Source organism: Nematolebias whitei, chromosome 13, assembly GCF_014905685.2.
Source record: "Nematolebias whitei isolate Nwh7 chromosome 13, NemWhi1, whole genome shotgun sequence".
Taxonomy (NCBI): domain Eukaryota; kingdom Metazoa; phylum Chordata; class Actinopteri; order Cyprinodontiformes; family Rivulidae; genus Nematolebias; species Nematolebias whitei.
The window spans coordinates 8,514,756-8,541,038 of record NC_056510.1 but is presented as its reverse complement, the minus strand read 5'-3'; the positions used below and the strand labels follow the sequence as shown (position 1 = coordinate 8,541,038).

Genomic DNA, 26,283 nt, shown 5'->3' with positions numbered 1-26,283 from the left:
ATATATATATATAGTTAACAATTTGTTTCCACAGGGGCAACCTGGTCCCACAGGAGTTCGAGGTCCAGAAGGCCCACAAGGGCAAAGAGGAGAGACAGGTCACCAAGGCAGATCTGGACCAGTTGGACTCGGGGTAAATTTTTTAAAGTAGTTGTACTTTTATATCATAATATGAGGAAACAATGATTTTTTTTAAAGCATTTTCTCAACTGATCTATTTTTTTTTTGTCTTCAAAGGGCCCCATGGGTACAGATGGAGGTCCAGGTGCCAAAGGACCAGTGGTTTGTAGACACTTTCTTAATTTAATCAAATTCTCTTGGTATTACGTAAATTCTCAAGGTCGGACAAACTTGGCTCTTTCTTTGCAGGGAAATCTCGGCCCACAAGGTCCGGGAGGCCACCCTGGACCCTCTGGTCCACCAGGACCTCAGGGAAGCACCGGTCAGCCTGGTATTAAAGGACAAGGGGTAAAAATTACTCTTAAAAGATGTGTCTACCTAATCTACTTAATGTGACCTTCAGCAACGTGAAGGAGATTTACATCTTCACACTTTTCTTCCAAAGGGAGACATCGGTGTTGCAGGTTTTAAAGGAGAGGCAGGACCCAAAGGAGAACCTGTAAGATCCTGATTTAAAACCTCAGAACTTATCAGAGAACATTTAACTGAAGGTAAGAAGTAAAAGTGGCCTCTTTTGTTCAGTATGGATTTTGGTTTGTGTGTCCATGTCTCAGGGTCCACCAGGCTCCCAGGGAGTGATTGGACCTCAGGGTGAGGAAGGAAAGCGAGGATTGCGTGGGGACCCTGGTTCTGTTGGCCCTCTGGGTCCAGTCGGTGAAAGAGTAAGTCAGCTATTTTTAAAATTCATGTTTTAGTCTCACAAATTAAATATTTTATGCTCATAACAGCTCTGGAAAACAAAATGATGAATGCTCTGATGATAGAAAATATGTCTGCCTGCAGCATCCTTGTTTTACTTCAAGTGATTTAATTTATCTTAAAAAAAAAGAAAGAAAGAAAATCTTTATTCATAAGAAAGTGACAAAAATAAGCAGCCGAGTCCTTTGAAAATTAATCTGGTACCAAAGACGACCATGATAAAAAGTCATATTTGCCACCAGATGCTTATAAATATTAGATGGGGGAAACATTAGGGTAATGACATTTAATCTGAAAAATGTATTCTGTTTAAAAAGATTAATGTCTCTGAGGAAGAATATGAGATAGAAAACACTGGGATGTCGTGTACGATGTAAATAAAACAAATGTAAAAATGTGCAAATCTTTTACTTGTTCTTAGATTTTATTCATAATAGAAGGTAGTAAATGTATCAGATGTTGAAACTAAGAAATTGGACCATTTGGAGGATTAAAAGGACATTTTGAGTTTCAAAGCAGCAACGCGTCTGTGTGAAGTTGTTCCAGGTCCATGTTTCCTCTGAGGAGCATCTCCTCTTCCTTTAACAATAGTATGTAAACATCCAGGACCTGAGACGACCAGCTGTTGGAGGTTCTGGAGGACCTGAGGGGACCAGCTGTTGGAGGTTCTGGAGGACCTGAGGGGACCAGCTGTTGGAGGTTCTGGAGGACCTGAGGGGACCAGCTGTTGGAGGTTCTGGAGGACCTGAGGAGACCAGTTGTTGGAGGTTCTGGAGGACCTGAGGGGACCAGTTGTTGGAGGTTCTGGAGAACCTGAGACAAACAGTTGTTAGAGATTTTGAAGGAACTGAGTGGACCAATTGCTGGTGGTTTTGAAGGACCTGAATGGACCAGTTGGTGGAGGTTTTGAAGGACCTGAGTAGACCAGTTGGTGGAGGGTTTGAAGGGCCTGAGTGGACCAGTTGGTGGAGGGTTTGAAGGACCTGACTGAAACAGTTGGTGGAGGTTTTTGAAGTACCTGAGTGGACCAGGTGGTGAAGGTTTTGAAGGACCTGAGTGGACTAGTTGCTGGTGGTTTTGCAGGAGCTGAGTGGACCAGTTGCTGTTGGTTTTTGAAGGACCTGAGTTGACCAGTTGGTGGAGGTTTTGAAGGACCTAAGTGGACCAGTTGGTGGAGGTTTTCAAGGACCTGAGGGGACCAGTTGGTGGAGGTTTTGAAGGACCTGAAGAGACCAGTTACTGGTGGTTTTGAAAGACCTGAGGGGACCAGTTGTTGGAGGTTCTGGAGATCCTCAAGAGTCCAGTTGCTGGTGGTTTTGAAGGACCTCAAGATACCAGTTGTTGTTGTTTTTGAAGATCTGAGGGGACCATTTGGTGGAGGTTTGGGAGGAAATGTTTCCCATTCTGGTCTGATGGAAGATTCTAGCTGTTCTAGAGTCCTGGATTTTTGTTGCTAGATTTTATTTATTTATTTTCTAGATTGGAACATATATTGTTCTAAAACCTGTAGATACTTTTCTGCATTGATGGAACCTTTCTAGTTGTGAAAGCAGCCCGTACCATAGGCACTATTGAACCCCCATACCATCAGAGAGGCAGGCTTTTCACCTGTGCACCAATAACAGGGTGGATGAGCCCTCTCTTTGTTCTGGATGGTGTTCACATCTGGCTTCTTCTTTGTCTGATAGAGCTTTAAGCAGCATCTGGGGATGAACTGTGTTTACAGACGATGATCCGTGGAAGAGTCCCTGAGCCCAGAACATAACCTGTTTTTAATGCAGTGGCTCCCGAGGGCCCGGAGATCACGACCATCCAGTATTGACTTTCAGCCTCGTCCTTTGAGTTCAGAGATTTCTACAGATTCTTCTAATCTGTTGATCAGATTATGAACTTCAGATGATGAAAATTTAAAGTGTTTCCAGTTTTCTGTTGAGGAACTTTTTCTTTAATTGTTCCACTTTTTTTTAGACGCACTTCTTAACAGACTGATGAACATCTGCCACCATCTAAATGTTACTTAAAGAAAACTATCCAGTAATTTGAATATTATACATCCTTCTCTTAAATATAAATGTGATTATATTCAGTATTGTTTATTTTTTTCAGGGTTCTCCGGGTAACAGAGGTTTCCCCGGTGCTGACGGCCTGCCAGGACCCAAGGTACTCTTTATTTGCTGTCCGTATTTAGCCTTCCTGAAATATTTTTTAGTTGCAAATATAAAATATTTTTGTCTTTTTTGTTGCAAAGGGTGCGCAAGGAGATCGAGGAACTTCAGGTCCACCCGGGCCAAAAGGTTCTCTCGGAGACCTAGGACGTCCCGGAGAGCCTGGGCTACCAGGTGCAAGGGTAACACAAGAGTTTGGACTTTTTATTTTTGAGATGCATTTTTCATAATATTATGCAAACAATTACTGATGAAATGTTATTCTCAAATACTCATGATTTGATAACTTTTCTTCAGGGTCTCACTGGTACCCCAGGAGTGCAGGGAGCAGAAGGCAAGCCAGGGCCACTGGTCAGTAGAGCTTCATAACAGCTTTCACTTATGAAGTGTTTTTAATTGTCTCATGCACTAGTTTTGATAAATACTGTTGTTTTTAAATACTTTAAACTAAAAGCTATGCTATGTTACACAGTGGCTTGTGTTTAGGTAACACCTAGCTGCTAACAGCAGCTACTGGTGCCTGTTGTACGCCCTCCGCCTCCCTTATTGACATCATGAAGCTGAATTAAAACAGAAATGTAAAATAAGACAAACATTAATGTGCTTGGAGAATTATAAAGAAGGGAAAATTCCAAAAAGTAATAAACACATAGAAATACAAAACAATCAAAAGAGTTGCATAAAAACCAATCTGGGAAAACAGAAAGTTAGGGATGTGAAGGCACTAATTAGGAATTTCAGCCGAATGATTGACCAGATTGAACCATCACACATGAAGGGTGGTGTAGTTTTTTTAAATTTAGGATTGGTTTTTTTTTTTTTTTTCTAGAATGATTAAAACAAATTTATTTTCTAATCTTACGATTCTGCATTTTAAAATAATCCTAATTAATTTTATCATTTATTTTTTACTGACAGATTGTCCTAATTATTATAAACTGGAGGGTTTTGTTCCATTATCTGCATGGTTGTTTTGGTATTACGATGAATCCTTAGAGTGTATTAAAATATAATGAGACTTGTTTATTTTTAGGGTGCTCCGGGTGAGGATGGTCGCCCAGGCCCAGCAGGACCTATTGGAAACCGAGGCCCTGCAGGAACCATGGGAGTCCCGGGTCCTAAAGGTTTTAATGTAGGTTGGAGATTTACTCAAATCTGTGCTTTAATCAGCCAAAAAGCACACTAACTTTTTGTCCTGTTTCCAATTTTAAACATGATTTTTTTTTAAAGGGTGACCCAGGAAAAACGGGTGAGCTGGGATCTCCAGGAGTGTCAGGTCAAAGAGTAAGCATGATGACGAAGAGGACTTTATTCTTCATCTCTTTTACCATTGTGGCTAATCTTATTATTAGTTAGTCCATTTAACCACATCATATATTAGGACTCCAGAGCTACAGCGAGTTTAGTTTTCTTTGTTGTCCACAGGGACCCCCAGGAAAAGATGGAGAAGTTGGTCCTGCAGGGCCCCCTGGTCCACCTGTAAGTAGGAACTCTCTGATGTCCCACGTGAATCATTGTTTCTGGTCCAACTAACACAGATGATTGTCTTGTTTCCAAGGGTCCTGCAGGAGACAGAGGAGAGCAAGGTCCCCCAGGTGTTAACGGATTCCAGGTGTGTCTTTTGAGCATATACTCTCTATATATTTTTAATTGTTTTATTTATAAATTTTATAAGTGAACATACACGAACAAGTCATTATAACATCAGGCGAAGTAAAACAGTCATTAACCTATCATATCCCAGTTTCCTCCCACACCATTGAACAAATAAAATAAGTATAAAACATAAAAATAAACTGGTCAGTGCACAAAGTAAGAATAAGTATAAATTGAAGAATACACATTGCATCAAGTATTTGGAATTAGAGATGCATCTAAATAAATTAAATAAGGTTGCAAAGCATACATTTTTTTAAACCGACTGATTTTTTTTTTCTTTTTTAATTTACCAGTTTTGTTTTCATCTCGCAGCCGTCAAAATTTCATTGTGCTGAAATTATGAATAAAAGAGTGAAAATGTAAACGGCATTAGAGAATTTTAAGCCAGGCTTAGCATGTTCTTCCTTTGTATTTTAATGTTGTCAATGTGGATGTTCTCGCCACCTAGTGGTGTGGCATGGGTACTTCAAATTAAGGTACCAGTACTACAAATGTGGACAAAACTTCTTTTTTTTTCCACAAGTGTAAAAATATAAATCTATTTAGGAAAATATCCAGAACCAGGTGGTGCCTATTTATCTATACGATACAACAGAATGAATGGGAATTGTTTGCTAGTAGACTGTTATAATATGGCACAATAAAAATTAACTGATTTTGACAGAATTTGTGTTTAATTGTAAATACTTTTTTCAAGCAACTATATTTGGGTCATCATGAGAGCTCAGACATTTTGATTTCTGTATCGACATCTGTCATCAGTCAGAGTTCAGCTGGAAAAAAAAGAGAATCTCTTAGATATTATCGAAACAGTATTGTGCATGTCTTCTTATTACAGATACAAGTGTAAGTAATGAAAGTGAGCTCTGATTTGATTGTTTTACCACTTTTCTTTTCTTCTCAGGGTTTGCCTGGAAACCTAGGCCCCCCTGGAGAACCTGGTAAACCAGGAGACCAAGTGAGTCCAACCAAAAAACCCTCTGACTGATAACTGTTAACGTAAGCGTTAACCGTTGATTTTATTGTTTGGACTGCATGAATAACACAAACTGATCCTTCTGTCAGGGCATTCCTGGAGAGATTGGTCCTGTGGGTCAAATTGGACCACGGGTATGTGGATTTCAACTCTCTGATCTGCTCCGTCTTTGATTGGTCCAAAGAAGTTAGTGACCCTGAATAGTCAGCTGATGGTTTCTATCATCTAGGGGGAGCGAGGAATTCCAGGAGAGAGAGGAGATATGGGTGCAACTGGTCTGCAGGGACCCAAAGGAATTCCAGGTGCACCCGGTCCAGATGGACCAAAGGTACGATTATTATTACACAGGCAGTCGCTGTATAGATTTTGTTTTTATTAATTATGACTTTTTTTCACTGTAGGGCAGCCCCGGTCCAACTGGTGCAGTGGGAGACGTAGGTCCACCTGGTCTTCAGGGAATGCCAGGAGAAAGAGGAATCTCTGGTCCTTCTGGGCCCAAGGGTGACAGAGTATGTTTACGTAAATCTTTCCAAAAATTTTAAACTAAATCCTGGTTGTGTTTGGACGATGTCAGTTAAGTTACAATAAATCAGACAGAGTTTTTCAAACCAGTGACATGTTTGTTTGTTTGTTTGTTTTTGTCCAGGGAGCGGTTGGTGAGAAGGGATCTGAAGGTACACCCGGAAACGATGGTGCGAGGGTGAGTGCAACGTCTTTACCTCACGGCGAACGCGTGTTCTCTTGGCTCAGCCACACACAGCGATGTTTAATTTACACTTGTGGGACCAAAATAAACTTTAGCTGCTGATGGATTCATGCAAGCCCAGGACTTGTTCCAGCTTGTGTCCACTGACAGAACCATACTGTACTGTTAACCCGAGACAATGATGGTGAGAAGATCTCCCAAACCAGATTTATTTACTGTCCACAGGGAGCCCCTGGTCCTGTTGGCCCACTCGGACCTGCTGGGCCCAGTGGTGAAAAGGTTTGTTTCCTTTTCTAACACATGCTAAGCAGCAGTTTCTTGCTCCTCACACACCGGATTGAGTGACTAAACATTTAATGTCTTCACAGGGTGAACCTGGACCCAAAGGACCAGCTGGTCCTCCAGGATCTAGAGGAACTCCTGTATGTAGACCTGACATCCTTTCTTGTCTTGTATAATAAGCAGATGCTGGCCTTGTTAAGTATTTTACTGCACATGAAGTAAAAGATAGTATTCTTTCAGGGAGCCAGAGGTGACCCTGGTCCAATTGGAGCTGTTGGATTTGCTGGACCCCCTGTGAGTAGTCCTGCATTTGAGGCTTCTTCCAAGTGGTCAAACAATCTGTGCAGTATATGTTAGTTATGTGCAATATACTATATATCATGTGCATTGACTCTAATATTACCACCTGTGAAATACATATTTATACCAATTTATCTTCTGTTATATTCTACCACATTGTTGTTTACTATTTTTGTTTTGGACCTTGTAAATATTATATTTCATTTTCACTTTTTAGTATTTTATTTTGTACCCTTGTTGCATGCTTTAGTATTTCTTGTTTTGTTTTTAGCGTGTGGAACCAATTCTTCTCATCTTGAACATTTCATTGTACTGTTGACCTTGTGTTAACATGCATGTGACGTTAACCATGTTTACACTTTGTAGGGTCCTGATGGTCAACCTGGAGTCAAGGGAGAGCCTGGAGAGCCAGGCCAGAAAGGTGACGCTGGTTCTCCAGGACCTCAGGGTTTAGCTGGTGCTCATGGACCTCCGGTGAGTCAAAAACTTAAATCAACGTTAGTTTGTCTCTCAACTGTCGTTGACCTCTCCAATGATCCACTTTTAGAATTGAACTGTTCATATATTTTATACAACATTACATGTATTTCTTTCTTTGTTGCACAAGTTACTGAGAACATATTTAAAGTGTTGATTTCCACTTTTAGGGTCCAACTGGTGTTTCTGGACTGAAAGGAGGAAGAGGAACGCAGGGTGCACCAGTAAGATCCCAAACCAGAAACTTTTTATTCAACACCTGATGTGTCAACTTTAAAATATTAATTATGTTTTCATGTTTTGTTTTGTTTTGTTTTGTTGCAAACAGTATGCAATCTGTAATAAAAAATAAAAAAAAAGTAAAACTTTGGGGTTTTCTGATCACAGGGTCCCACTGGTTTTCCTGGATCTGCTGGAAATGTTGGACCTCCAGGCCCACCTGTAAGTACCACACTGAGCTTGTATGAGCACTAAAGTTGGGTATAAAGAATACATGTAAAATATGAAGGTAATGAAAATACCTTTACAATCATATTAAGATGGTTTTTGAACAAAATAATGGATCATAAATAGAGTAAACAGCTGGTTTTCTCCAAATAACAAAATTAAAATTTTTACCCAACAATCAAGATCTGTGGATTGCCATTAAAGTTATTTTAATAACAACATAAATGATCTTAGAGAACCTCAACAGATCAAAATGCAATCCATAAAGTGCTGTTTGATTCCTTTTATTCTAATGTATAAGTCTAAATGAATCCAGTTTGTGTCTTCTGAGGTTTTATGTCTCTACATCTTTTATTAGGGTCCAGTTGGAGAAGCTGGACCCCAGGGAGCCCCAGGAAAAGAAGGTCCTCCTGGACTCCGTGGTGATCATGGGTCTCCTGGACGACAAGGAGAGCGGGGACCTGCTGGACCACCAGGGAGCCCTGGAGACAAAGGTGATGCTGGAGAGGACGGCCCCACGGTAACTTGATATTTTATAATTTTGTGATTGTATTTTAGTGGTTTTTTTTATTATTAAATGTAATAAAATCCACATTTTCTTTGTGCTTTGATGTTGATTTTAGGGCCCCAATGGTCCTCCAGGCCCAGCTGGAACCACAGGACAGAGAGGCATTGTAGGTCTTCCCGGTCAGAGAGGAGAACGTGGGATGCCGGGTCTTCCGGGGCCAGCGGTTGGTATCACAGAACTTTTCTCTGCAGCATAAATAGATTAGAGCTCATCCAGGTCATGGTAACCACAGCTGCAGTCAGAACCAGAGTCCCACTCACTGTAGACATGAAGGTCATTCATTTTGGGCTTTTATTGTTTTATTTGGAGATAGACTCTCCAGGAGCTGACTCTAATCCACGCCGGGTCAAAAATATAAATGCAAGTTAAAATTTATACAAACACTCCAGTTAATATTTGGTTAACCAGCATCACCTGCATCTTTTGTATTCTGACTGGCATTTGCTTCTTGGCGGAAGAAAAGTGATCCATTCCTTTTGTGCAACAAACTAGTACCACAGCCAGCAAAACAGTCCCACATCATGATGCTACCACCACTCTGTTTAACAGTTAAGATGGTGTTCTCAGGCTTGAAAGCTTCACCTTGCCACCTCCAAACATGCTTCTTACTTCTGTCAAACTTTCCAGGTCCCTCATAATGTAAAACTGGCTTCACTGTGGACAGGAACTCTGGTGTTCCAGCAGGTTCCAGTTCATGGCAGACTGGAGCTTGAATGGTTCTCGGGTTATTCCTGAACGTCCAAACCAGTTTCCTTTTATCTGTGGTGACAGATGAGGAATGATAAACGTATGGATGGAAACTTCTGAAACTTCTTTTTCTTTGTTCTTGATGATCTTCATACCATACCAGACCAGACCACTTTATTTATAAAGCATTTAAAACAGCAACAATGCCAACCAAAGTGCTGTACAGAAAAAACAAAACAAGCAAAGGACACAGCATAAAATACTTAATTCCAAATAGGTAAAGATACGAACTAAATGACTAACACTGTAGGATACAGACAAGTTAAAGTCAACTCATTCTGTGTCAAAAGCCAGAGACTAAAAGTGAGTTTTTAAATGAGACATCAAAACAGTAAGAGAGGGAGCCTGTCTGACGTGCAGTGGTAACTCATTCCACAGTCTTGGACCTGCAGCAGAGAAGACCCTGTCACCTCTGAGCTTCAAACGAGTGCCTGGAACCAATAAAAGCATCTGGTCTGCTGACCTCAGAGAGCTCTGTGGGGCATATGGCTGCAGCAGATCAGTGAGATAGGAGGGAGCAGAACTGTTCAGAGATTTAAAAACATGCAGAAGGATGTTTAAATGAATTTGAAAGTGAACCAGGAGCCAGTACAGAGAGGAACTGGAGAAATGTGCTTTCTTTTGCCTGTACCAGTTAAAAATTGGGCTGTATCATTTTGAACCAGTTGCAAATGTGCTGTGGAGGTCTGACTGATTCCAAACAGAAGCACGTTGCAGTAATCAAGCCTGGATGTTATGAAAGCATGTATTACTGTCTCAAGGTTACTTTTGGACAGTATGGGCTTCAGCTTAGACCAGGACTATTCAACTAAATTGTTCAGGGGACCACAGTCACTGAAAGCCAAGAGTTCAGGGTCCAGACATCCAGCAGATTTTGTCATTAGATGTTTGTTTTATGGTTTAAAATTTAGTTTTATTTAAAAATGAACCCATTTCTGGGCTGAACAGAGTTCACCTGTGGGCCGTATTTGGCCCCTGAGCCGCCAGTTGAATAGCCATGATTTAGACAGTCGCCTCAAATAATAATAAAAGAAAACACAGGATTTAACAATCATGTTTACATGACTGTTACAAGTACTGTTTCATGGAAGGGTCCATTTTCACTCCCAGGTTAGTGACAACTTGTTTCTCTAACGGGACTAGAGCGGGATGGTCGATACAGTGGTTCTTGATTGTGCCATTTGGTGGAAACAACATGACTTCTGTCTTCTTCTCATTAAAATTTAAGAAATTTAAAGCCACCCAGTCCCTGATCTTCATCTGACAGATGTTTGTCTCAGAACTAAACCCTGTTTCAACATTTACAATAATCTGTCTTGTTCATTTTATGGTGTGCATCACTTGTGTGTCTTGACCTAGCATCATCTGTCTTCTTGTTTTAGGGTCCTCCAGGAAAACAAGGATCCACGGGATCACCAGGAGATAAGGGCCCCTCAGGTCCTGTTGGCGTTCCTGGTGCTAATGGGCCTCGGGGTGATCCTGGTCCAGATGTACGCAGCATTTTAAAAAAAAAAACTTTAGCTTCTTGATTTACAACTCTACAGATACCACAAGGTTATAATGTGTCTGCTCCTTCAGGGTCCTGCAGGATCTGATGGTCCACCAGGAAAAGACGGCGTCCTCGGACAAAGGGTAAGAGCCCAGAAGCAGATTTTAATTGTGATTTTCATGATGGAAGTGTCTGACAGCGAAAACGTTTCAGGGAGACCGAGGAGATCATGGTTCAGAGGGTTTGGTTGGACCACAAGGGCTTCCTGGCCCTCCTGGTCCTGTTGGTGCATCAGGTGATGCAGGAAAGAGAGGCGAGCCGGTGAGTGTTTCATGTTCTGATCCAAACCTTTGATGATGAGCACAAGAATTTGAACGTGTTCAATAACTTTAAGGGTTTTATTGGAAGATCTTGAAGTTTTTCTTCTGACTCTACTCTTCTGCAGGGCTCAAGAGGGCCCCAGGGTCCACCTGGAGCCGCTGGGAAAAGAGGATTAGTGGTGAGTCTCTGTTTGAGGTCGTGACATGTTTTCTGAGTCAAACTGCTGACAGTCTATAAGAAAAATAATATTCTCTAGATTCAGATCATTGTTTCTACTGAGGTTTGTGTAAAACTGCAGCAAAAACCTCCTCAAGTTCAAGAACGATAAAAGTATGTTCAACCATTCCTCATTCAGGGACCACAAGGACCAAGAGGAGATAAAGGTGACCTGGGTGACCATGGAGAGAGGGGTCAGAAAGGACACAGAGGCTACACCGGTCTGCAGGGTCTTCCTGGATCTCCTGTGAGTTACTCACTCAGTGATGTAATCATGCTGCCGTCTGTGCACCCGGGCGTTATTTTAATCATGGAGTCAAATGCTGAGAGCTACAGAAACCCTTAAAACAACTTTATACACCCTGAACCAGACTTTATATTTCTTCTTTCAGCAGCACATTTTGAGGAGCGTTACAGTTGTGATGTCACCTTAAGAGAACATCTGGCCAGTCTTGACTCCTGTATGCAATGTTTAAAATTTCCAGTGATGAATTATGCTGCACACTGAGACACTGTACTTCTGTCCACCCTATGAACACCTTCTTACAAGACCCGAAAACTGAAGGATCACAGGTTTTTGCTACTTAAACCAACCCAGGCACGCAGAAAACACATACGACTCCAGATGATTTGATTAAAAAACATCCAAATCCTATAAACAAGTTGTTGTTTTATTGTCCAGTGCTTCGGAACAATAAAGAAATAAAGAAACTGAGCTGTGGTTTGAGCAGGATGCTGATATATGTTTGTTTACTTTTAGGGCACAACCGGAGAGCAAGGAACGTCAGGAATTGTTGGACCAAGTGGCCCAAGGGTAAATTATACATTTTAAATATCATGCTTTTATCAATTTATCAAACAAAACATCATAATTGATTCCAAATCCAACCATTGAATAAATTCCTAAAAGTGAGGTTAGTTGGTAACAAAACTTTACCGGATTATTATTCAGGGTCCTCCTGGGCCTATTGGACCTCCTGGGAAAGAGGGATACATGGGCCAGCCGGGGCCAATGGGACCTCCAGGAACTCGTGGATTCAGTGGAGAAATTGGACCTCAGGTACGGTCTTACTATGCAGATCAGGAATCGGACAAAACTCTTGGTTTTTCTTTCTTTTGTTGCAACCAGCCACATGAGGCGCTTCTAAAGGGCTGAACATCTTTTGAACAGATGTCTGCGAGCAGGAAACTGTTTGATTCTCGTTTGTAAAAAAAATAAAACAAGAAAAATGCAAAAAGCTCTTTATGAAATCGATAGGGTCCCCCAGGAGAAGACGGCCCCCCAGGACTCCCAGGACCTCCAGGACCCCCAGTGGCAGCCATGGATGACCTTTTCGGCGGCCTGCACGATTACGACTCTGGGCCGCCTCCTCCTCCAGAGTTCAGCGAAGACGAAGCTCTGCCCAACAGCAACTCCTCCAACGTCATCGTGTCCGTCGACCCCAGCGTTCAGGCCACCCTGAAGGCGCTCAGCAGCCAGATCGACAGCATGAAGAGCCCCGATGGAAGCAGGAAGCACCCTGCAAGGACCTGCGACGACCTGAAGAGATGCTACCCCATGAAGAAGAGCGGTGAGTTTCACACAGGAGGGGGTGTTAATAATGTTCAAGTTACACTGTCTCAGTGGGTATGGATGAATAACCTGGGCATCCCTTCATATCCTGATCCCTTCTAGGTGAGTACTGGGTGGATCCAAACCAAGGCAGTGTAGAGGACGCCATCCAAGTGCACTGCAACATGGACACTGGGGAGACCTGCATCTCTGCCAACCCATCCAGCGTACCTCGTAAAGTGTGGTGGAGTTCCTCCAGGAACAAGCCCGTGTGGTTCGGAGCAGACATCAACAGCGGGACACACGTGAGCTCTTACTTTTTCATTTTACATCCAAAGGAGTGAGCTTTGATTTAAAGAATGTCCTTCAGAGCAGCACTGACTCCGTATCCGTGTCTCTAGTTCACTTACGGGAACAAAGATCAGCCTGCGAACTCCGTCACCGTGCAGATGACCTTCATCCGTCTGCTCTCCAAAGAAGCAGCTCAGACCATCACCTACCACTGCAAGAACTCTGTGGGCTACAAGGACGCCAAGACGGGCAACATGAAGAAAGCTGTGATCCTTAAAGGCTCCAACGAGCTGGAGCTCAAAGCAGAGGGCAACAACCGCTTCAGATACACGGTGGTGGAGGACTCGTGCTCTGTAAGTTCTGGAGACCAACTTCAGCTTTTTCCCCATCGATGTTCTAGTAAATTCTAAAAAGACTGGCGTTTTACACAATCCCAGTTTGAATATTATAACAAAAAAAAATGTCTTAAAGTGTGATGACATCACACCCTCCAACATTTGGAACATTTTAGCAAATAAACTCTTCCTAATTCAACAAACTGTTGACTTCTTAAACAGTTTAGACATCAAAATGTACCGGTAGGCATTTTTTTTTTTCACCCACTGCTATAAGATTTACAATTTTATCTCAAACCATTCCAGAGTTTTGCCCTAATTTAACTTTAAAGCGCATCAGATAAACGCTTCTGGAGAATCTGAACAACATTAAATAAACAGAAATAGGAGTTTCAAATTAAAACTTGCAGCGTATCTTCAGAGTAAGAGTCAGGCTCAGTCAAACTTTTACAAAATAAGTGTCAAACCACTGCCAGAGATATTTTAGTTTCTAAATTTAAACTAGAGAAATTGCATTTCCTGCAAAAATGCAGTGTAAATGCTTATTGCTGAAGAATTAGCAGAAAAGCAGCTGAAATTAGCTAAAATGTGCTGAATTGTAGCTGAAATGGATGAACAAACCTAAATTATCAGACGAAAGCAGAAAAGACACATATTTGCTAAATTAGGTTTAAATAAGCAGAAATTAGCACAAAAGTTGGGAAATTAGCTAAAAAAGCTGAAATTAGCCAATAACAGCTGAAAAGTACTGTAGCTAAAAAAGGCAGAAAAAAGCTTAAACAACAAGAAAGAAGCAGAAAGAGCTGAAATGAGTTAAAAACGTGGAATTAGTTGATAATAGGCAAATTAGCAGTAAAACAGCTAAATAGTAGCTGAAATAGCAGAAAATGCTGACACAGAAAAAAAATCTGATATGAGCATAACAAGGTGAAATTAGCAGAAAGACGTTAACTAGGCTGAAAGTAGCAGAAATTACACCAAAAACTTGAATTTATCTGAAAACAGATGAAATTAGCTAAAAAAAAAATGCCACACAAAAAATAGGTAGACCAAGCTCAAATTAGCAGAAGGAACATGTTTGCTCAGTTAGGCTGAAAGAAGCAGAAATTAGCATAAAAGTGGAAATTATCTGAAAAAAGCTGAAATTAGAAGGAAAAAATTGCTGAAAAGTAGCTAAAAATGCAGAAAGAAGCTTAAGTTACAAAAAGGAAATGGAGAGAGCACATTTTTTGCTGAAATGGACTGAAAAAAGTTGAAATGAGCGCAAAACGTGGAATTAGCTGAAAAAGCTACAATTAGCATAAAAACAGCTGAAATTGTAGAAAAAGATGAAAGTAGCAGAAATATGCTGAAAAGAGCATAACAAGCTGAAATTAGCAGAAAAGTTAGGAAAAGCACAAAAATGTTGGTAGCAGAAAGAATCTGAAAGGAGCACAAAACAGCTGAAAAAAATACAGCTGAAAGTAGCTGAAAAAATTTAAATGCGTACAAGGAAGCTGAAAGAAGCTGAAGCAGAACAAAAAGTGAAAGGAGCAGTAAAAGGTTGTAAACACATCTAAAGATTTGAAGGATGTAAAATGAGCTCAAATCATTTTCTATGAGGAAAAATGGCAGAAAAGGCGAAATATTTCAAAAAGCTAAAGTTGCACCAATACCAAAAGTCATAGCAGGATTCTCCTGAATGAGCTGAACATTTTGATTTATGATTTGTTGAAATAGCACAAAAATTGTGGAACGAGAAAGATGCTGAAAAACGTACGGAAGAAAAACGGATCATAATAGAGTGACTGCTTCATGAACGTTCACACAAATATATAAAACAACACGGTGAAATAATCACTGAACTTTATTTGTCTCTATTTTTTTTACAGCAAGCTAACGGCAACTGGGGCAAGACAGTGTTTGAGTACAGGACACAGAAAACTGCAAGACTTCCTATTGTGGACATTGCCCCTGTGGACATTGGTGGCCCTAATCAGGAGTTCGGTATCGATATCGGGCCCGTGTGCTTCTTGTAGAGCCGGACACGTCAAGAGGAGACTGTTGAACTGACAGCTGACACGATCAGCCATCTTGTACATACGAGTACGAGTACTTTGCCCCGCGGCAAAATATTTATTGTCTTTACATCCCAAGTCCAAGACGTCAAAGATTTAGAACTTGAATGGTTTTCAGACAAGTGGTAAAAATCCGAATCGCTCCCTCGAGTACGTTCGACTTTCAGCTTTACGCATTGAAAAGTCTTGATTTCACAACACTAATTGTTCCCATTATACAAAATCTTTATTTGGAACTGTTGTTTTTAAGCCCAGAAGGGTTCAAAACAAACTAATGTCCCACCGCTAGTATTTCTTTAATGAATTTACAGATTTAGTTTTTTTTAATGTTTAATTCTGACACTTTGTGGTGCTATCGAGGAAGAAAAACAGAAACGTGATGGATGAGCTCTGAAGGCTGTACCGACCACCAGGAGGATTAAACGCTCTGTTGAACGCTCGGCGTTAGCTACCTCGTCACCTGAACTGAGGAAACGGTGACGCTACATGTACATTTACTTTCCCGGGTGCTGTTTGATTTTTATTTTTTAAGTAGTGTGATCACTTTTTGCTGGTACAGGGCAGAGTTTGGAGATGCAAATAAAGATCTTTTTGTCAACCATGGAGGGATGAGTAAGATGCTGTGTGCTGACTGATGACATTTTCTTATTTTAAATCCAGAGTTTCCTTTCATTATACACGCTGGTTCCCTCTTCGCAGTATCCTGCACATATATACTTATGATTTTTTTTTTTTTTTTTTTTTTACTATAAAAAGTTTTCTAGCATAAGTGGCTGTTTGCTTTGTATTTTTTGCTTTGGAACTAATTAAACTAAATGTTTGTTAATCCCCCAAGTATTGTCAAATTAATTAAGAAAAGTGTTGGTTTTAGTTAAAAAATACAAACAAAAAAACGCAAATCTTTTTAGGCTATTTATAACATGAAGTGTTTGCTTACGTTTCAGTACAGTACGCAGTAGTCCCTCACTGATCACCGGGGTTACGCTCCAGACACCCAACAATAAATGAAAATATGCGAAGTAGGGATGTTCTATTTATTTAGTATTTATATTTTAAGGCTTTATAAACCCTCCCCACATTCTTGCAATGTTCTAAACTCTTAAATCTATGTAATTTTAACAACATACATATATGTACTACAGTACTGCAACATCTTATATGGGTACTCACCAGCGAAGATACAGCTTGAATCCAGAGCTTCATAGATCGATCGTTACTTCTGACTTTGTGTTGCTAAACTATTTTTACCACATCGGTTTCTTGGCTAGTGTTTGCTCCCTCCACTGCTGCGCTTTGAATTTGGCAGAAAGCAGAGGCTCCGTTGGCTTCTGGGTCATCTGAGGACATGGTGAACCGGAAAAGGGTGGATTGTTCTCTTCAGGTCGAGGGTGAGGTTCTGCCTCAAGTGGAGGTGTTCAAGTGTCTCGGGGTTTTGTTCACGACTGAGGGAAGAATGGAGCGTGAGATTGACAGACGGATTGGTGCAGCCTCTGCAGTATTGCGGACTCTGTACCGGTCCGTTGTGGTGAAGAGAGCGGCGCTGTAAAGCAAAGCTCTCTGTTTACCGGTCGGTCTACGTCCCTAACCTCACCTGTGGTCACGACCTCTGGGTCGTGACCAAAAGAATGAGATCGTGGATACGGGAGGTTGAAATGAATTTCCTCCACAGGGTAGTTGGACTCTCCCTTAGAGATGAGAAGTTCAGTTATCAGGAGGGACTCCGAGTGGAACCGCTGCTCCTCCACATCGAGAGGAGCCAGTTGAGGTGGTTCGGGCATCTGGTAAGGATGCTCCTTGGACGACTCCCTAGGGAGGTGCTTCGGGCATGTCTGACTGGGAGGAGAACCCGGGGAAGACCCAGGACACGCTGGAGAGACTAATTCTCTCTGTTGGCCTGGGAACATCTTGGAGTCCTCCCAGAAGAGCTGGAAGAGGTGGATGTGGAAAGAGACGTCTGGACCTCCCTGCTCAAGCTGCTGCCCCCACCATGACCCGACTTCAGAACAAGTGGAAGATGATGGATGGATGGATGGATATGTTTTTATTCTTGTCAAGATAGGAAAAGAAGAGGACGTTATCTGTCATCGAGACGCAACATTTCTGCTGCCATGGTAACAAGGATTACAAATAACAAAGATCTTGTTACTGTAGATTTAAACCTTTAAAACAAACTTTCTGTCACGCCTTCATGTCTTTAATAAAAGTGTGACAGCAAACAGGATCTGTTCGGGAACAACACTGGAAGTAAACTTTATTTATAAAACTCTACTGCCCTCTGGTGGAGTTTATTAGTTTATCTAATATTGTTTGACTCCGACGTGGACGCATTCAATTTTAAATTTCCAACTAAACTTCTCTGTGGCCCATCATTGTCCCATTCCGCCATGTTTGTTTATTAATGTAGGTGCGTCACGTGACTCAGGCTCCCATAGTGTTTTCTACTTTGTTTACATTGAGTGCGTACCTGCATTTCAGAATTACAGATTAATTTATCAGGAAAACTACAGGAGTGAACCCGTTAAAAGTTCGATTTGGTTCAGGAGAACAGTCTTCATGTTTTATTAAATAGCTTGTGACTTTAAATTCAGCTGTGTAAAAATAACTTGGCACCAAAAACAATCCGCTCTTTTCTTCCAGTTTGGCTCTGTCTGGGTGACAGCATCTTTTTTTTTTATTCATTCAACCTTTATTTAGACAGGCAAATCCCATTGAGCCTCGAGGACTCATTTACAAGAGAGACCTGATTTCAACAGAGTGATGACTAACAGCGACAACAATAAACAGTTATAAAAAGTCATACAGATTTATTTTATTTTTACAAATAGGATGGCTAAAAAAAGTAACAAAAATCAGCTTTGCATCTTAGCACACATGTTTCCTCACCTGTGCTACACAAACAGCCTCATCAGCCTTTTGTTGCAGGCTGTCCAGCTCGAGTCACGTGGTCTGTTTGCAGAGCATCCCTCTCATCCTGACACGACTGCTGGCGTTCACCCGGGTTACAGAACGGATCGGCTCGGTTCGACTCCTCATTGTCTCTGGTTTGTCTCCGCAGCTGGACTGCTGAGTGGAAACCGCAGGTAGGTGCGTGTTTTCAGACAACATGCAGCTCAGATGCTGCGTGCATGCGCTGCGTGTTTGCTCGGGGGTTTATGGAGGAAATGTCTGCAGGTCGGGTTTGGCTTCCAGGCGTGAGGAAAATGTGCCGCGGGGTTCGTGCACGAATTGTGCCCCCGGAGCTCGGATCAGGTTTGAGCTGCGGGTCCAGAGACTGCACGAGCCAGTCAGGTCACATTCTGTGACTCAGCACATCTTCAGCTGCGAACAGGAAAACTAGCAGCTAAAATGTTCATTTAAACCACACGACATGAGCTGAAGTGGCTCCTTTCAGCTGATTCAGGTTGTGCTGGTTCCTGAACTGAGACTACAGAGGTTTTTATTTCAAAGGCATAAATAACTGCTTAAGATTCGATCAATCAACCAATCAATCAATCACTAAATGTATTTAAACCTGCAGCGTCTTTCCAGATATTTATTTTGTTTATGTTTACAGACAAAAAAAAAAAAAAAAAGTTTCATTACGCATGAGGTAAATGTGAAATGAATTGGATTCCATGATTGAATGCGATTTAATTCTGACTGAATGAGTTGGACTTTGCTGAAGTAGAATAAATAGGACTGAATTGGACTGGCTCATGTCAAATTTAAACCTGACTAGATTCGATTGAATTGAAGCAAAATTAAATTGGATTTAGAATCCACTGAATCGGAGTGATTTAAAATGAATAGAAGTGAATGGGATGAATGTGACTTTAAATCTGGCTTGACTGGACTGGACTCTTAAAGGTTACTGTTAAAAATGACAACAGCAGTAAACATGACTTAAAATCAACAAAATTCAGTCGTTTTTTTATATTTGGTTCAACAGTTGTTGTTATTTTTGTTTGTTTTGATTTGACAAACAAATAAACTTCGACAAAAATAACGGTTGCTCTAGAAAAGACTGAAAATAATTAGACCAGAGGGACATGTCTGACCAAACTGTGTCCTGTAATCAACATCTCCGGTGTCTTCAGTCTGTAATCAGTCAGTCTGGCTGTTTGAAGGGCGACAGGTAGTCACAGGGCTGTTTGGTATCATGGTGTGTAACACACTGAACATGGACCACAGGAAGCTGAGGACACAGAGTCTCAGGTGATTAGAACGACAATGATTGACATCATGTTAAAGGTAAAGACTATGAGACTATGTCCAAGCAGCGTGATGTTCCTCTCACTTCAGCTGCACAGATTATTCAGGAGTTTAAGCTCCACAGGACTGAAGACAATCTCCCTGGACATGTCCACAGGAAGACAAGTGGGGACAAACTGAAGAGACCGACCTTTAAGAGTCTATTGTTGCGTAAATGCTGAGCATTAAATGACTGCAGAAGATTGCTGAAGAAGCTACAACTAAACTGACAATCAGAATAAAAGCTAAAATTATCAAAACACAGTCTAAAAGCTAAAATTAGTATAATATTAGCTAAGAGCTAAACCCAGCAAACAGCAGCTAAAAACTAAAAAACTAAGTAAACAAAGCTAGAATCAATAAAACGGTAGCTAAATACAAAAATTAGCAAAATGGGGGCCAAAAGCTAAATTAGGTAAATATTAGCTAAATGCTGACTTGCAAAAAAGTAGCTGAAAACTGAAACCACTAATTTAGTAGCTAACACTAAATAAACTAAGCTAGAATCAGCAGAACAGTAGCTAAATCCTCATGCAGAACAATAGCTAAAATAAGAAGCTAGAACATGTATTGGAACAGTAGCCAAAAGTAGCTACAGCAAAACTGTAGCTAAAAGCTGAAATCAGCAGAACTGTAGCTAAAAATGAAGCAAGTATGCTGAATTTGATTTCAAAGAAGCACTTTTCCAATTTAAAAAAAATCACACTTCATCTTAATGAAAAACAAAATGGGGGAGTGGTGGTGCAGAGGTTAGAGAAGGTGGACCGGTGATCGGAAGGTCGTCGGCTCAACTCCCTGGACTAACAACGTCAAAATGTGGGTGGGAAAGGTTAAACATACACCTGTCTCCACCCTCATTTGCCCCACTCTGGACCCTTGAGCAAGGTCCGTAACCCCCACCCGGGTGCCCTAGGTGGCAGCCCCCAGCTCCACACAGCGGGCTGTGGTAGCTCTGTGGTTGTGTCAGGAAGGACATCCGGCCTCAAAATAAATACCAAGTCTTCGTGGGAGTTAGTTTGCTGGGGTGACCCCTGAAGAAGGGAGCAGCCGAAAGAAGAAAAAAATCTTAATGGAAAAACTTGTGTACAGTTTAAGGTTCAGTTAAAGGTTTGAAGATATACAAAAGTTACAAAAACCAAAAGTCAAAGCTGTAAGGAGCTGAACAATCTGGCACATGGCTGGTTACTTAGCTGAAAGAATGCTAAAGTAGTTACAGTCCATAAAAACAAATCTAGTAGAAAACAGGAGAAGACACTCAGAGTAAACACACCGAACTCAATCTTCTTTCTACAAACACGCTCTTCATTCCTGCTCCGTGTTGTGAGGAACCTGATAGCAGCTGTTGGAGAGCGGCTGCTTCCTCTGCTTACAGAACCTGCTGCAGAACCTGCTGCAGAACCTGCTGCAGAACCTGCGGCAGAACCTGCTGCAGAACCTGCTGCAGAACCTGCGGCAGAACCTGCTGCAGAACCTGCTGCAGAACCTGCGGCAGAACCTGCGGCAGAGCTGATTCACTTACTCCCCTGCAGGTCCTAAAGTAGCAGATACAAACCCAGCTGCCAGCACAGTTACATTCACACTTCTCAAAGTGTATTTGATTGGAAAATATTTCTTTTAGTTAGTTAACTAAAAATTACTACTGTATTTTTCACTGTATAAGTCACACCTTTTTGCATAAATTTGCATGCCCTGTGACTTATATGGCGAAGCAAAGTATTTATGTTTTTTTTTAACCAAAATTTATAACCCATTTTTTTGCTGAGATCTGACAAGTTCAGTCTGACATGGAAAATATTGAACACTACCATTTTCAGCCATTAGAAGACCCTCAACATTTATGGCAAGCCAAGTGGCTCATTAATAGGTAAAAGTGGCTATTAATGAGACAACTGGCTTGCCGTAGAAGCCACCTTTGCTCTGGAACGCATGGAGCAAATGTCAAATCAGCTGCGCCGCCCAGGCGAGATGCAGCTGATTTGACCGTTAAAGTGCATTTATTAAGGAAAAGTTCAACTGAGACGCACTTTGCTATAATTTCGAGCAAATAAATAATTGTTTTTAGGGGTTAATCTTGTTAAATTCTTGTTAAAGTCCTCCCGTGCACGCTCCCGTGGTCGCCATTTGGCAGCCAATCAATTTTTGGCACAACACCAGCCCACGTTTCCGGGTGGTCAATCATAATAGAAATGACCTATATGGCAAGCAACCTATTTATGTTTTTTTTTTTTTACTTTATTAGACATATTTGGACTGATGAGACTTATACGGCGGTGCGACGTGTACGGAGGCAAGTACAGTAGATCTCATTCAGTTTTACAGCTAATCAGCTAAAACTCGGTGTGGTAGTAGCTGAGAGTCATCTACGTCACGCACTTCGAGTGGCATCCTCAGCGTCATTGCACTGACTTTAGAGCAGAGTTTTTAGCTGCCGTGTCTCTGAGTGTACTTGTCTTTAAAAATAAACGTGTACATCATGGAAGGACTCTGAGGAGTCTGAGGTGGTCGGATGTGATCTGGTGTCGAGTGATTATTATCAGACAAAGTACTCTGAATCAGTCAGACTTTTTTTTTTTTTGGTCCAAAAGTGTAATGGATGACAAAAATTGCCTTACAGTTTATAATATGATAGTGCTGCATTTTCTGTAAAAACAGAATAATTTAGGTTGTGCTGGAGAAAAGTCCATTTGATTTAGCAGGTTAGCTGTAGTTGGCGGGAAGTCACGATCTGACACTCTGTAAGTGAAAACCTGTCAGTGTGAAACTCTGCAGCATGTCCCAGCGCTGGTGCCAAGGCTGCTCCTTGTTCAGAGCGTCAGTAACCATCCTCGGATAACAACAGTTTACCCGTTCCGAAGCAGCTGATGGTGGACTGACAGGAGGCGCTCCCAGACTCAGGGCTGTTTTTAAGACAAGTGGAGTCTGGGTTAGCAATATGTCTGCACCGTCTTCAAGTTTATCAAAAGTTTCAGAGGAAGCATGTGTTGATTTGCAGCGGGTGATCTGTGTTCCATCATGGAATGATAGGCTTTTAATTAAATGAATAATGTAGTTGAGATTATTGTGTGAATGCTTTGAAGCATTCACACTATTGTTTTCCTGTTTATATTTATCATTTCAACTTCTGTCCCTATTACGCACGTTTTTCGGCATGCTTCTCGGCACGCAGTTTTTAAGCTATTTCAGCAGTTTAGGTATCAAAACCTTCAGCTTCTTCAGATCTTTCGATCCGATTACAACATTTTGCTGCTCCTTTCACATTTAGTTCTTGTTCTGCTTCTTTCAGCTTCCTTGTGCAAATTTAAACTTTTTTCCAGCTACTTTCAGCAGATTTTTCAGCTGTTTTGTGCTACTTTCAGATTCTTTCTGCTAACTGCAACACTTCTGTGCTTCTAACTTCTTTCTGATCATTTCAGCTTGTTGCTCCACTATTTTCTGCTAGTTTTAGTATTTTTTTTTCAGTTACTTCATCTACTATGTAGCTGTTTTATGCAAATTTTAGCTTTATCAGCTAGTTTCACATTATTTCAGCTCATTTCAGCTCTTTCCACTCCCTTCTGGTAGTTTAAGCTTCTTTCTGCCTTTTCAGCTACTTTTCAGTGTTTTGTTGTTACAAATTTCAGCTTTTTTTCCTCCTAATTTCCTAATTTTTGTGCAAATTTCTGCTTATTTAAACTTAATTCAGCAAATATGTATTCTTTCTGCTTTCTTCTGCTAATTTAGGCTTGTTCTTCCATTTCAGCTACATTTCAGCATGTTTTTAGCTAATTTTAGCTGTTTTTCAACAAGTTCGTCTGCAAAAAGCATTTTCACAGGAAATACAATTTCTCTAGTTTTAAATATGTTACCTTTCACTGAAAACATGCAGTTTATGCTAAACTGTGTATGGGAGAGCATTAATCCTCAAGATATAAATTTGTTTCCTCTCCCATGTTTCTCAAATAAGATTATATGTTGTTTTTTTCTACCTATTCTTTTTTAGGTTATGCCACCCCAAAGGCTTCCTGGATCTCCAGCAGTGAAAGAGAAGGGCTGATCCTTGTCCTCCTCCAGCTTCCTGCTGCTTTGCTCCCCATCTTTATCTAACCCACCACCACCTCCTGTCCCATCCCATCACCGTGTCCGCAGGTCCACAGTGGTCCTCTTCTGGTTTTATTCCTGCCACACAAGCTGACTCCTGCAGGCCCTGCACTCTGCAGAGGTCCAGACTTCTGCTCGCTGCTCGCTTGGACTCATGGCTACAGGAGGTCATGTCCCTGAGATCGATGCGTTAATCAACCTGCAACAGGTAACAAGTCTGGAGGTTTAAATCTGTTATAATGAAACATGAACACATCATGATAACGATGATCATTAGCATAATTGTTAGAATACAAGAGGCTGAAACATCTACAGCACAGATTTAGTCCCTGTCAGTCTCCTCATGTGGATAGTTCACCCTCAGGTCGGTGGAAAATTGTTCCGCCCTGCATGGTTTTTCTAGCTGTTCTCAAAATGAGTCAGATTAGCTTCTGCTCCCAGGGAGGAACAGCTCTGCTGACTAAGTAGGTGATTGGTCATTATGCACAACGGGGAGCGAGTCATCTGCAGCATGCGTGGCATATTGTCACTCTGCTTTGAAGGATATAACAAGATGCATGCTCTGATACAAAACTAGACACTTCAGTTTCCTACCCAAAATTTCCTGGATCTCTCTTTAAAAGACCCACATTGACCACAATAAAAACCTCCTGTTCATACCCCAGGAGCTAATCAGTGCTCTTATTATTTTTTATTGGTGTATGCGTGTAGGGTTAGATTGTAAAGAAAACACCTTCTGATAATTCAGGACAGCAACAGAACTGTCACCAGGTGCTGTTAGATGAATGTGTTGGTGCATCTCATCCCTGCATTTCCATCTTAAGATGTTATTGAATAAAACATGACTGAGCAGAACGTGCACAAAGCTGATCAACGCTGGGCAACAACACAACATGCTGCTCTGAGCTACAATGTACAGCAAGTATTCATCCCTCTTTGTAATATTTCAGTTACATTGTCCTATAACCTGGAATTTAATTGGATATTTAATTTGATTAAAATAAATAATTCTCTAAAAATACCCCAAATTATGAATTTAAGAGCCCATCCAGAATTATGTCTTTTCAAAGCATCCTTTTTCTTTACACACACTGCAAGTTTATACAAATGTTTTCACCCAAAACACAGAAAATGACACAAATGCTGCAGTAACTATGCCAGGCCTGTATGTGGCGCTGTGGGTCTGCTATGAAAACACACCAGAAACAGGATACAAGACGTGGAGCATAAACATAAGAATGCAAAAGATGAGGACTAAAAAGACGAGAGGAAAAACGGAATCTTTCTTGTGGACCTTTGTGTCACATTAAACTACATGGAGACAAGTCAGTCCAAGTCCATGGACATAATGGACAATTTTAGTGTCCAGCAAGAGACAAAATGAAGAGCTTTCCTCATAGTGTTCCTAGGGTTCAGGATAAATTATTTATATAAAATTGACCTTTTTTTAAACAATTCTCATTTTGGCCAACTTTAAAAGATATACTTGGTGTTATTGTTGATGTTTTTTTCTGCAACCTTTGATTTAATATGGTTGTCAGTTCAATAAAAAAAAATTTAAACTGCTGAGCTGCTGTACTGAAGACAGTGTATTTCTTAATAGTCTTGTCTGTCCATTAAATTAAAGTATAATAGTTTTGCAAAGGAAGAAGCGGGTAAAGATGGATGGATGATAGTTTTGTTGTAGTTGACCAACTAGTGTCTGCAACACACTATCAGGGTCTGTGTTTTTTGTTTATTTGTAGTTTTTTTGTGTTATTCTTGAGGTTTTTTTTGTGTATTCTTGATTACCTGTGTTCCCAGTGTATGTTTATTTTTTGTTCCACAGTCCTGCCCCCACTGAAGGAGTTACCGGGGGATGTGAAAAGGGCAACAGTTCAATTAAATTCAGTTTATTTATATAGCACCAAGTCACAAGCGAAGTTATCTCAGGGCATTGAACAGAAACATTCACATACATTATAAATGCCAATTAGTAAAGTTATCTATCTAAGGAACAAAGGAACTAATGAACAGAATGACAAACACCTTGTAAGAAAACAGGGAACATGTGAGAGGGCGGAGCAGGAACAGAAATGAGAAAAAGAAAACCAAACACTGGAAACACAGGTAAGTGAAAATAAACATAAGAATCACAAAACCATTCAAGAAAAACACAAAAAACTGCAAATAAACAATATTACAAACACAGATCCTGATAGTATCCCCCCTCTAAGGGTTCGTCACTAAAAAGAAACAACAAAAACATGAACTCAGGAGAGTGTTATCCACTCAAAAAAAAAAAAAAAAAGTAAACCCTAAACAAAACCATCAAGGTATGAGGCCTGGGAACATGAAACTGTTCAAAGAGCATAAGTCCTGCTGAGCTTCTGGATTCCAACCACCACAAGTGAGCGTGAAACACACAGAGTCATGTAATCTGTCATTAATGGCGTTGTAGGATAAGTAGCAGATGGGACTATGACATCATTTTTAAAAAGGTTGTTTTTAGGCTGTCCACATGAGAACA

At 40.9% G+C, this 26,283-nt stretch overlaps 2 protein-coding genes across 2 annotated transcripts in view; both read left to right on the top strand.

Moving 5' to 3' along the window:
* The window catches only part of col5a2a (collagen, type V, alpha 2a), a 54,318-nt gene extending 38,206 nt beyond the window's left edge, over nucleotides 1-16,112 (top strand). The window contains exons 19-54 of the mRNA XM_037686846.1: nucleotides 35-133; nucleotides 238-282; nucleotides 370-468; nucleotides 566-619; nucleotides 735-842; nucleotides 2,986-3,039; nucleotides 3,128-3,226; nucleotides 3,342-3,395; nucleotides 4,078-4,176; nucleotides 4,275-4,328; nucleotides 4,470-4,523; nucleotides 4,603-4,656; nucleotides 5,608-5,661; nucleotides 5,769-5,813; nucleotides 5,909-6,007; nucleotides 6,081-6,188; nucleotides 6,326-6,379; nucleotides 6,611-6,664; nucleotides 6,754-6,807; nucleotides 6,908-6,961; nucleotides 7,334-7,441; nucleotides 7,615-7,668; nucleotides 7,832-7,885; nucleotides 8,250-8,411; nucleotides 8,515-8,622; nucleotides 10,589-10,696; nucleotides 10,785-10,838; nucleotides 10,909-11,016; nucleotides 11,141-11,194; nucleotides 11,372-11,479; nucleotides 11,993-12,046; nucleotides 12,185-12,292; nucleotides 12,491-12,803; nucleotides 12,908-13,089; nucleotides 13,186-13,428; nucleotides 15,282-16,112. Coding sequence (XP_037542774.1) covers nucleotides 35-133; nucleotides 238-282; nucleotides 370-468; nucleotides 566-619; nucleotides 735-842; nucleotides 2,986-3,039; nucleotides 3,128-3,226; nucleotides 3,342-3,395; nucleotides 4,078-4,176; nucleotides 4,275-4,328; nucleotides 4,470-4,523; nucleotides 4,603-4,656; nucleotides 5,608-5,661; nucleotides 5,769-5,813; nucleotides 5,909-6,007; nucleotides 6,081-6,188; nucleotides 6,326-6,379; nucleotides 6,611-6,664; nucleotides 6,754-6,807; nucleotides 6,908-6,961; nucleotides 7,334-7,441; nucleotides 7,615-7,668; nucleotides 7,832-7,885; nucleotides 8,250-8,411; nucleotides 8,515-8,622; nucleotides 10,589-10,696; nucleotides 10,785-10,838; nucleotides 10,909-11,016; nucleotides 11,141-11,194; nucleotides 11,372-11,479; nucleotides 11,993-12,046; nucleotides 12,185-12,292; nucleotides 12,491-12,803; nucleotides 12,908-13,089; nucleotides 13,186-13,428; nucleotides 15,282-15,428 — 3,360 coding nt within the window. The 3' untranslated portion in view covers nucleotides 15,429-16,112. The remainder of the gene's footprint in view (nucleotides 1-34; nucleotides 134-237; nucleotides 283-369; nucleotides 469-565; nucleotides 620-734; nucleotides 843-2,985; nucleotides 3,040-3,127; nucleotides 3,227-3,341; nucleotides 3,396-4,077; nucleotides 4,177-4,274; nucleotides 4,329-4,469; nucleotides 4,524-4,602; nucleotides 4,657-5,607; nucleotides 5,662-5,768; nucleotides 5,814-5,908; nucleotides 6,008-6,080; nucleotides 6,189-6,325; nucleotides 6,380-6,610; nucleotides 6,665-6,753; nucleotides 6,808-6,907; nucleotides 6,962-7,333; nucleotides 7,442-7,614; nucleotides 7,669-7,831; nucleotides 7,886-8,249; nucleotides 8,412-8,514; nucleotides 8,623-10,588; nucleotides 10,697-10,784; nucleotides 10,839-10,908; nucleotides 11,017-11,140; nucleotides 11,195-11,371; nucleotides 11,480-11,992; nucleotides 12,047-12,184; nucleotides 12,293-12,490; nucleotides 12,804-12,907; nucleotides 13,090-13,185; nucleotides 13,429-15,281) is intronic.
* Nucleotides 16,113-23,854: 7,742 nt separating this feature from the next.
* Nucleotides 23,855-26,283, top strand: part of slc4a3 (solute carrier family 4 member 3) — a 42,341-nt gene continuing 39,912 nt past the window's right edge. Inside the window, exon 1 of the mRNA XM_037686845.1 lies at nucleotides 23,855-23,982. Within this exon, the coding sequence (XP_037542773.1) occupies nucleotides 23,929-23,982 (54 nt within the window). The 5' untranslated portion in view covers nucleotides 23,855-23,928. The remainder of the gene's footprint in view (nucleotides 23,983-26,283) is intronic.